At 46.4% G+C, this 10,939-nt stretch overlaps 3 protein-coding genes across 3 annotated transcripts; 2 read left to right on the top strand and 1 right to left on the bottom strand.

Annotated features, from left to right (window-relative positions):
• Nucleotides 1–2,987: 2,987 nt before the first annotated feature.
• BDR25DRAFT_299996 (uncharacterized protein) lies at nt 2,988–4,598 on the bottom strand. The gene has a single exon (XM_033689274.1). It carries the CDS (start codon nt 4,527–4,529, stop codon nt 3,105–3,107), a length of 1,425 nt encoding a protein of 474 aa, XP_033553670.1. The 5' UTR covers nt 4,530–4,598; the 3' UTR covers nt 2,988–3,104.
• A 121-nt stretch (nt 4,599–4,719) lies between these two features.
• On the top strand, nt 4,720–5,930 carry BDR25DRAFT_251209 (MAGE-domain-containing protein). The gene is made up of 4 exons (XM_033686112.1): nt 4,720–4,794; nt 4,851–5,061; nt 5,111–5,239; nt 5,327–5,930. The coding sequence occupies exons 1-4, from the start codon at nt 4,765–4,767 to the stop codon at nt 5,914–5,916; spliced, it is 960 nt and encodes a 319-aa protein (XP_033553669.1). The 5' UTR covers nt 4,720–4,764; the 3' UTR covers nt 5,917–5,930.
• Nucleotides 5,931–6,181: 251 nt separating this feature from the next.
• Nucleotides 6,182–9,061, top strand: BDR25DRAFT_299994 (uncharacterized protein). The gene has a single exon (XM_033689273.1). It carries the CDS (start codon nt 6,267–6,269, stop codon nt 8,679–8,681), a length of 2,415 nt encoding a protein of 804 aa, XP_033553668.1. The 5' UTR covers nt 6,182–6,266; the 3' UTR covers nt 8,682–9,061.
• The last annotated feature ends 1,878 nt before the right edge of the window (nt 9,062–10,939 follow it).

The following is a 10,939-nucleotide window of genomic DNA, read 5'->3' as shown; positions in this document are numbered from 1 at the left end:
AGACTATGTAGTAGCAGAAGTTCTCTTCTAGACTAAGCTAGACAGGACTATTAAGCCTATTACATACTTCTTAAAAAGAATAAGTCCTGTAGAAAGTAATTATAAAATTTATAATAAAAAATTACTTACTATAGTACACTGCTTTAAATAATAGTAACTTAAACTAAAAGGTGTAGCGCATTTAATACAGGTTTTATCTAACTATAAGAACTTATAGTACTTTATAACTATAAAATAACTTAGCTACTAATAAGCTTATTAGTTTAAATACTTATTTTATTTTAATTTTAAAATTACTTATTATTCTAGTTAAAACAGAGGGAAACTAGATACTTTTATAAGGCAATTCTAAAATATTCTTACTTAAGAAAAAGTGTAAAAGGCTTAATACTAAACTTTACTTTAACTTAAGCTATTTTTAAACTTTAACCTAAATAAAATAAATTAAATAATTAATTAGATTATTGCTAATAAGTATTTAAATAATAAATTTATTTAAGAAACTTTAGACTTGCTTTAAAACAGCGCTAGTTAGTTAAAAAAGGTAACACTAGCTAACTATAAAAACTAAAATAGTAAGCTATATTACTATAACTAACTTATAATCTTTAATTCTAATAAACTAAAAATTAAACTACTTTAAATTATATATAACTTACCTGTTAGAGGACACCTAGGCAGAGAAAAGACTCTTAACCTACTACAGAGAGAGTACTACTAGCCCTGCATGTTCTATACTGTATGCTAATATGTATTATGTTGCTATACTTACTATAAAGTAAAAGCCTCTTAAAAAAGGTATAATAGCTTACTTAAACTACTTCTAATTCTTAAATAAGCTTAGAAAGATATATTAATTAATTTTATTATAAACCTACTTTTATCTAAAAAGTATATAAATATTATAGTAGTTGTTAATTACTTAACTAAGTATTAATACTTAATACTATGTTCTTTTATAACTGCCTCTAATATAGCCTAGTTATTTTACTAATACATATAAGTTTACTATAGCCTGCCTAACATAATTATATTAGATAGAGGTACATAGTTTATCTTAGCTTTCTAAGACAAACTTTATAAATAGCTTTAAATTATTTTTTATTTATTTATAGCTTTTTACCTAGAGACTAATAGCTAGACTAAGAATATAAACACTATAATAAAATAAGTTCTATAAGTGTATATAAACTACTAGTAAAATAACTAGGTAAAATAGTTAGCTATAGTATAGTTTAAAGCTAATAACATAATATTTAAATTAACATAAGTATTTCTATTTTTAGTAAACTATAGATACTACTCTTAAATAAAATTTAAACTACTTATAAATACTCCTTAACTAACTTATTAATTTATATAAGTAATAAACATAAATAGACTTATTAATAAAATTTAAAATATATTTAAATATATTTATAAAAAGCTTATATAAGCTTAAGCTTTTTAATAAAAGTACATAAACTAATTTTAAACCTTTACCTCTGTGTATGCAGCTAGCAAGAAGGTCTAGCTAGACACTAGAAATATCTAAATAAACTAATAATTAAAGAAACTTAATTAGAAGAACTTTAGCTTTTTTATAGTAGCTTATATAGTTTTATTACATGCTTACTAATTAATCCTACCTAACAGCATAAAGATACACCCTGTGTTCTATGTATTATTACTGCGCTAAGTAGCCCCTAAATTTAACTATCTACCTAAATAGCTAAACTTACTACTTAAACTTATTATTATAAATAATAAACTAGAATATGTTATAGAAAACATTAAATAAATTTAGTTTAATAAAAAAAAACATATTTATAAATACCTTATAAAATAGACTAGATATAATAAACTGTTATAAGAACTTATAGAAGCTTTATAAAAGAACTTTATAGTAACTTAATTTTATGCCTAATACTTATCTAAACTAAACTTATACTTTAATAAAAACAACTTAATGCTAGAACTACTAATGTAAAGGATTTCCTTCTTAATAAGGGGGGGGGTACTGTTATAGTATTCTCCCTAGATCCTAGACATAACTATATTAGACGTGTACTAGAGTATTATTAGTGCACATTTAACATAAATATAACATAACATAGACATAAACTTAAGCATAAACTGCCTTAACACTAACTAAACTTAGAACAGGCTTAATTTATACTTAAAGCGCTTAGACTTTTAAGCTAAGTATTTAATTACTAATTTTCTTCTAAACCTTTCTATTCCTCACACAATGTCTTGTACCTACTATAATACCTTACGTAGTAATTAAACTAGACCTCTGTGAAGCTCTATAACCTTACTCGTGCACAATCGTGACACATGTAGTGTACGTTATGTATGAACTCTATTATGCAGCTAAATTTATTAGCTAACTTTGCTACAGCTGCGCTAGCCTTCTACTTTAAAATAATTAAATCTTAAGCTCTTATAGATAACTTAGCGTTGCGCTAATAATTTACGCTTATCTCTTAGCTAAAAGAACGACGCTGCATGGTTGCGTAGGTGGTAGTTGATTAACGCGTTCATCGCGCGTTTTAGTGTTGGTGGCTTGGCGAACTAGACTTTTAGCGGCTGGCTGTAGCTGTAGTATATTACTTAAAAAGTGTTACGTTTTATTTAAAAGCCTAAAGTGTAAGCTATATCTAATATTTTTTTAACATATCTACGTAGTGTTATTAGGAATGCATTAGTGTAGGAAGAGTAGTTTAGTGTAGTCTTCGCAAAAGCGACTTAGCCTGTGGGGTACGTTAAAAAGGCGCACGTGTTTTGGTGGGGTGCGCAGCTCACTGATGGATTACGTAAACCCTTGTATGCTCAGGTTCGAAAGCGGAAATAGACTTTGGTGAGGTCACTTTTGGCCATAGAATATATCGCGTACACCTGAGGATCTAATACAGCTGTAAAGGTAGCCCTCAGTTTAGTGGAATTGTTTGACGTCCCAGTGAAGAGTAGAATTCACGCCGGGCTAAAGTTGCTCCAGAACTTGCTGCCATTTAGCAAGGAGTTGCACATTCGTGCACGGTATAGTACACGTCTGAGTTGTTAGTCTCTCTATCAACACAGATTGAATCCTGAACCACCGTCTTCCACTTCATGTCATCCACTCACTGCACCATCCCCTCAACTGTACCAACAGGCCTCTCAACAATCCTCACACACCCATCCACAATATCCTTCCTTGCATCCTCCGAACTCACGTTCTTCCCCCCAAGATACAACAACCACACCAGCCTCCCAACCCTCTCATCCCTAACCTCTCCCAAATTCACAATGTCCCCCAGCTTCTCCCCTCTATTCGTCTTCGTCAGCGGTTGATACAAGGCCCCTAACACCCCATCCTTATCCCTGGTGAGAGCAATAACGCTTCCCTTAGGCGCCTTCCCTCGCCCCTGAAAAAGGGCTTTGAAATCCTTCATCGCGAGTCCGAAGCTCTCGTCATCGAATTCATTTTGTTCTACTGGTTGTGGAAGCGCGATACGCTTCTCCTGCACAGCCTGTTGCCTCAACAAATCCTGCTGTTTCCGCTTCACCTCATCTGTGCGCGATGCTACACCTCTCATCCATCCATCCTGCAAATGCTTGAAATCCGTGCCTCGGGCAGGGACAACCCTCCATGCCATTTCCACGGCCTCGGTCCCCTTCTTGCTCAAAATAGTCTCCCATATTTGGCTCGATTTGTCAGGATCAAGGAGGGAGGACCTTAGGGCTCCTTTTTCGTCTGGGATTAAAGCGGATGCAGACGGGTTAATGGTGTTTATGAGGTGGTTTTGGAGAGTAGAGAGAGAGGAGGTTTTTATGTAGAGGCCGACGATGTAGACTTGGACTTTTAGGAAGGATACCTTGCGGATCCCTAGGCCGAGGAGCGTGTATTCTGCTGTAGAGGCCGCCGCAGATTCGGGGGCAGTCAAGTTGGAATTGGGGAGGGAGATTGTTTTCGGGAAGTATGGGACGTAAGAGGTACCGGTTGGAATGAGCTCAATGGTATCTATGTCCGTGCCTTTGGGATCTTCGGAGGTTTCAGGGGCGGCGAGGATTTTGTCGCGGGGGCCGACGACGACTTTTTTACCTTGGAAGGTTTCGGTGGCGGACTGTGGGCTGTCGCATTGGGTTGGCCGAATGAGGTTCCCGATCTTGCTGTCGGGTTCTGTTTTTGGGAGGTTGTGGTTACTGTCTTCTGCGGGGGTGTCTTTATTTTCCTGCGGCATCGGCCAGAACCGCACGATTATCATAGGCGCAATCATGGATAATGCGGCGCCGAGGGCAAGCCAGTTTCGTCGACGAATGTAGTATGCGCGACGCATGGCTTCAGCTCGATGGAGGGACACATTCTCGAGTTCAGGGCGGCGGCTGCCCTTATCTTTGAGGAGGGATTCTGCTTCTGCTTTAGACCTGGGGAGGGGCTTGTGGGAAGAGAGGTGGCGGTATTGCTGCCGTGGACGGGGACCGGGAGGGGCATTGAGGCAGCGGATGATGGATCGGCGTCGGAGGGTTCGTGTGGCGTTCATGGAGGGGGCAAGAATTGGCAGCATTGGGGTAGCGGATGGAGGTGAGAGAGCAGGGAAGAGGTTGGGATGGGATGATGAGTGAAGTGAGGTGAGTGAATGTCTGGAGCTTGGACCCTCGCTAAATCGAGAGAACCTGGGAATATGATGTAGTGCGCCAAGGCTGGGGTTGAATTCGCGTGGTGAATGATCGCGTCGCGTCGACACGCAGCCTGAAATTACAGCGTGTATAATCGGCGACGACGTCAACATATCCATCCGCATGCCGCCGACTTCAAGGAAACGACGCGCAGTGAGTTGATGCTCAGTTAGATTTCTACTCGAAGCAGAGGCTGATGTCCGTAACAGCCAGTCGACGAGGAGGATGGCCCCATCTCCACACAGGCATCGCAGAGGAACCGTAATCGGGAATCGCCCCTAGATGGTGACGAAGATGTGGAGGAGGAACAGGGGAGCGGAAGCGGAAGTATAGCCCAGCTATCAAAGAGTTTGGTGCGATACGCTTTAGCATGCGAATATGCACGGGTTCCCATCAAGAGGCAGGATGTCAGCCAGAAAGGTACAGAGTTCGGGCAGAGTTGCGGTCCGTCGGTCGCTAATGGCTGTAGTGCTGGGATCACATTCACGAGCGTTTAAAGATGTATTCACTAAAGCTAACGGACTGTTGATTGAGGTATTTGGCATGGAAATGGTGGAGCTGCCGAACAGAGAGAAAGTGACAATGAGGCAGAAGCGAGGTATGCAGCTCCCAGCTCCCAGCTCCCAGCTCCCAGCTCCCAGACTCCTACAAATCTCTCATCTAATGCATTTCTATGCATTTCTAGCGGCCGCCGCATCAGAGTCACAATCAAAGACGAGCGGCCAGTGGGTACTGCGAACCATGCTTCCGGACAGATATCGCATCCCAGAGGTTATCCCGCCGGCCAGCATACCTACCAGCGAGACGGAGAGCTCCTACGTCGGGTTCTACAGTATGGTCATAGCCCTGATATCGCTCTCTAGGGGCACGCTGCCGGAGTCGAGGCTCGACCGGTTCCTCAAGCGTATGAATGCGGAACAGTCTACACCTGTGGACAGAACGGACAAGGTGCTGGCGAGGATGATCAAGGAAGGCTATATAGTTAGAATCAAGGACTCGTCTGGTGGTGAGGATGTTGTGGACTACATGGTGGGACCGCGGGGCAAGGTCGAGGTGGGTGAGGAGGGGGTAGCCAACTTGGTCAGGACGGTGTCGGGCAGCGCAATACCGGACCTGGAGCAGCGCCTCCACCGAAGCCTAGGAATCAGTGGGAGCGGCGCGCCGGTTCCGTCGCAGAGGGCGGTGAATGACGCGGGCGGGGCGTCGACGCAAGGTGCAGTGAGGCGAGGAGCCGGACGGCCACGAAGGGGAGGTGCGGCGGACGCAGATGAGTAGGACAGGTCGCGGGCAGCTGAAGAGTACCAGCAGGCAGTCCAATAATATAAGAACGCGCACAGAGGCAGCCAGCGTGATTTGTCAGCGTGACCACGGCGTTCTTGGTGTGGTATTGCGCTGCTGCATGCCATCAATCAAGGAAGCTCGCCCCTCTTCTCTTGCTCTGCCCAGCGCGCCAAGTCCTTCTGGTGCTGTCGCCCCAGCGAGTGAGCCGCCCGCGACTTTTCACCTTTTCACTCCACCCGCCCTCATTCAGATCACCCCCCAAAACCCGCTCCGAAATGATGCTGCCCGCCCGCCACACCACCACTCCCTCCTCATAGACCCGCCCCGACTCTGCGACAACAGCCATGGCCAGCATCAATTCCCTCCTCAACCACGAACCGACGCCCGACCAGGCGCGGCACACCACCGGCCAGGACAAGCTCGTCGCGAAAATCACCACCTCGGAGGCTGCCGACGCCCTTACCACCCTCTCCCAACTAGGGCGCGGCGGGCAGTACGCTCCCGTGCGCGACCACCCTTCTCCCACCACCTCCTTCACCCACGCGCCCCGTCGAACCAGCAGCTTCGGCCTCCACGTCTCACCCGTAGAGCCCCTACCTCCTATTGAGCAGCATCTCGCACATTCCCCGACCCTCGACCAGTACCACCACCACGGCTCCAAGTCTCCTGAGGAGCAGAGGCGCCAGTCGCTGCTCAATCGCACTTCTCCAGCACCCGTCCTCGCACCCATCCAGTCTCTCTCCGCCATGCTCCACGACCGCATCCACGACCAGTCGCAGCAGATGACAACGTCGTATGGGAAGGATGTGTCTCAGATGGTGCCACCGCCGTCGCGCTCGAGCGATGGGGGTGAATTTGGACGGGATCGCGCCCAGGACTGCGAGCCAGCCTCTGTGTGCGACGAGGGCACAATCTCACAGATCCGCGAGACTGACGTCTCGGTGAGCAGCACGCTGCATCCCATCTCTACAAACCTGCCGCTGTCTCAGGCCAGCGATTCGCAGTCACAGTTGCAGTCACCCCTACCCTTCATTAAGCACGAGCCGTCCAGTACGCCGCGAGAGGCAACGCCCTCGGCCGCTGTGGCCCAGTCGGAGCGGCATCATTCAGTCTCGGCGGAAAACATGGACGTGGACACGCTCAAGGCGATTGAAGCGGTCAAACAGAGCGAACTGGGCCTGCGCGTGAAGAAAACGCCAAGCGAGAGCGTTGCGTCTCCGACTGATCCAAAGCCCACCCTCGCTCCGTCAAAGAAACGACCAGCTCCAGGAACGTCGGCCATCAAGAAGAAGGGTACAGCAGCCCCAAAGAAGCCTGCGTCGAAGAAGCGAAGACTCGATAACGAAGTACGTCATGAGCGCCGCTCTGGAACACCAGGCTCACGCACATCCAAGGTCCCTACCGCAAAAAGCACAAAGAAAGGCTCACAAGCAGGCACCCCCGTCGCCGAATCCTCACCCGCACCCGACCACTCCTCCCAGGCACATGCATCCGATGACGAAGCCGACTCTTCCGACGACAATACTCTCTACTGCATCTGTCGCAAGCCAGATAATCATACTTGGATGATCGGATGCGATGGCGGCTGCGACGACTGGTTTCATGGCGCGTGCGTGAACATGCTGCAGGTAGACGAGAAATTAGTTGATAAGTTCATCTGCCCTAACTGCGAGGCTGTCGGGCGAGGACAGACGACGTGGAAAGCCATGTGCAGGCGGGAAGGATGCGGCAACCCTGCGATTATCGAAAAGGGCAAGGAGAGCAAGTACTGCTCAGAAGCATGCGGCATACAATTCTTCCAAGATCAGCTGCAGCGAACGGCCGGAGCCAAGAAGACAGCAGCAGGCAAAAAATCAAAGAAGAAAGGTGGCAAGGACGGCGATGATTCAGCGCAGGCGTCCGCTGAGGAAGACGAACCGATACCTCTTGGCGGAGTTCTCAGGGCGAAGGATCTCAAGGCCCTCGCTGTTGGATCAAAAGATATCGAAGCCTTCAAACGTCTGGGCGCTGGAGTCCTTTCACCCCCTCAGACCGCTTCGCCTACTAAAGCGACATTCGGTGGCGTCAATGGCGCGATAAACCCTGCGGAAGATCTCAACCTCACCCCGGCCGAGACCATGCACCTCAACGCACTGCACACCGAGAAAACCGACCTGAAAGTCCGGCTTGAGGTTCTGAAAGACCGCGAGAAGTTCGTCAGCATGGCGCGCGAACAGGCACTACGGCGCGCTGAGAAGGAAAAGCTGAAAGTCAAGGAGTTCTGCGGGTATGACTCTAGATTGTCGTGGTCAGACACAGAGTTCCTCCAGTGGCGGCGGAGCAAGACGGGACGTGCGGCGTTCAAATGGAATACCCTGTCTCCAACCCCCGAACAAATCGCCGCAGTCGACAATGAGATCACTGGTGGTGGTGGTGGTGATAGCGTAGTGGTGAGCATGAGCGTCGACCTTCCCAACCCCGTCAGTGTCAACGTCGAGGAGAAAGCAAAAGATATGGTCTGTGTCAAAAAGCGCTGTCCCAAGCATCCTAACTGGCAGAAACTTCAACTTCAAGACGCCCGCTTCGAGGAGATGGAGGTCGTGGAAGCTATCAAGGAGTGCGAGAAAGAAGAACGGTCGGTCAGCGAACGAGCTAGGACAAGGGGCGCAAAAAGAGCGATGGCGGCTGATCTTGTTGGAAATGGGGATGGGGGTGTCGATGTGGATGTGGATATGGAGGAGAAGAATCGGGAGGGGTGGGTTGAGGTTGTTGGAGCGTGATGATTGTTGAGGTTTGCGCGCAAGTTGGATACCCCCCATCTTTTCTCTTCCCTTCCGCGTCTTTATGATATGTAGCATGCGGTTGGCTGTTCCTCGTCCTCAGCGTTGACATTGGCGTTGGAGGTCGGTCTTGACAAAAGCTGAAGCGTATTGCTTGGTTGCTTGCTCGTGCAATTCGGCACACAGTACAGTACACTATTTTCGCCTCGTCGGCTACTGGCTCTCGGCTAACGGATTCTGGTCGAGCTGTTATGGTCCCGATGTGGCTAGTTATCTGGTTATTCTCTTTTTCATCACTTGCATGCATATCGCCACATGGCTGGCTTGAATGTCTTCATGTTTTACCTACCTGCTGTAGTTAGAGATCATAATGAAATATTGGTTGGTTGATCAATTATTGATACTAATAAGTGCTTTTTATCTTACGGTAGAGTGGTATTGCAATGAAGCCGTACTAATACCTGTGAAGTATCTGGGGAGAGCACCAAGCATGAGGAACTGAGTTGATGGTTAAAGGAGCGAATCTAAGGATCTATATACGCTCAAATCAGCGAGTTGGGCAGCACGGACGTCAAGCAGGCAGCAGATAATTACGGTAGGCAGCAGGAGTTGATGAATACGAGCAAGTGGTGGAGCTCGGAGAGCGCCGTAACGGCAAAACAATATAATTATTATAAAGAGTGGATAGAAAGAGGGGCTATCGAGATCTAGTGATGGGGGAGTGATAACTAGTACCTTTTTCCCTTTTTCTCTCCCAACGCTTCCACCTTTAGTCCACGCTAAGGGCTTGCTCACGTGCTCCATGGGCGCTTCCTTGTATAAAGTCGATGCTAGTCTTGTTTCCTTACTCCATACTACACTGTATTTTCCTCTCAGAAAAAGAGTAAATGCTACCGCTTTCCATGTGACGTCGCAAAAATTGGCCTTGGGATTTTGTCTATGTTTCCGAAATAATGTTTAGGGTAGAACAGGCTGCATGCACATCTAGGCTATAAAATGTCCTGGTTAAGATCTACGTGGAGCCTAGTCTCATATTCTGCAGAAATGGGAATGGAGAAAGGCAGTATAGTAGCAGAAATGGAGGGGGGTTTAGTAATAGTGATGTTCTTCCCACCTTCTTCTCCACCATTCACTTCATTCTCTTCATTCTCTTCCTCCGGGTGGAGTATATAAACCCCCTTTCATCGACACGGAAGACTTTCGCTTCTCTTCCCACCATATCTTTCACTGGGGCTTCGAAATTGGTTCTTCCCCAGGCTCCATGTAGATCTCGAAAATCTTTATCGAAAGATCAAAAGGCTTCAAAACTAGGTCCCGGCCGAGCTATGCTTCCCGCTCTGCTGGCGGTCTGTCTAAATGTACGAGGACGACAATCCATATTATTGGGTGGACTGCTGGACTCTAAATTCACCTTCGCTCAAAATCTATGTAAGTCTCGAAAAGCCGTGCCACATCAATGGAGTGTTTGAGACTCCACGACCTATTGTTCCATCCTTCCCACTTCGCTGTCGAGCTATCGAAAATCGCGACAACGAAATTGATGTTGGGTTGTCCGCTTCGAATCAAGGGAGCTGAAGGAACTGCGCTTCGTCTACCGGGGCTCGAAAATGATATTCCCTAAGAATCTATGTGGGTTCTAAAAGCCGTACTGCAACAACGCAATGTTTCAAAATTCTGGCATCAGTCGAGCTATGCTTCCTGGCTTGTCTAACAGCCTGCGTATCAAACGTATCGAGAGTATGATGTTGTGCAGTCTGCTGAGGCACTAAAATGGTCTTCCAACAAGGCGTATGCGGGTCTTTATATCTGTGCCGCAACAATGGGATATTTGAAAACTTCAGTGCTAGTTGAGCTGCGCCACTCGTTTATTCGTCTCTTGAAATTGCTTGAGCAACATGTTTTATAACTTCTGGCGGGCTGCTTTGGATTGGGAGGCTAGCATAGTTGTTGTTGATGGTGAAGATGAGGTTCTTGACTCGCAAATTGTGATGACGATGGAAATTTAGAAATAATCCCGACCTCTGTCCGAATCGATTGCCAATTTGATGAAGGGACCACGGGGAGTGTATAAAACTCTTTCACACCAACATGGTCGTCTTCACTGCGATATGGAAGCTTCCTTCGGGGTCCAAAAATTGGTTACTGCTAGCCCCACATGGCACATGGCCTTTCCAAGAATTTCGATTGACGGGTGTATATCTTCAAAAGTCCACGAGACAACCACTGACTGACTCCACGGACCATTGTTTCCGAAAATC

The sequence above is a fragment of the Lindgomyces ingoldianus genome, assembly GCF_010093535.1.
Source record: "Lindgomyces ingoldianus strain ATCC 200398 unplaced genomic scaffold BDR25scaffold_2, whole genome shotgun sequence".
Lineage (NCBI taxonomy): Eukaryota > Fungi > Ascomycota > Dothideomycetes > Pleosporales > Lindgomycetaceae > Lindgomyces > Lindgomyces ingoldianus.
This window is presented reverse-complemented; position numbering and strand designations above follow the sequence as displayed.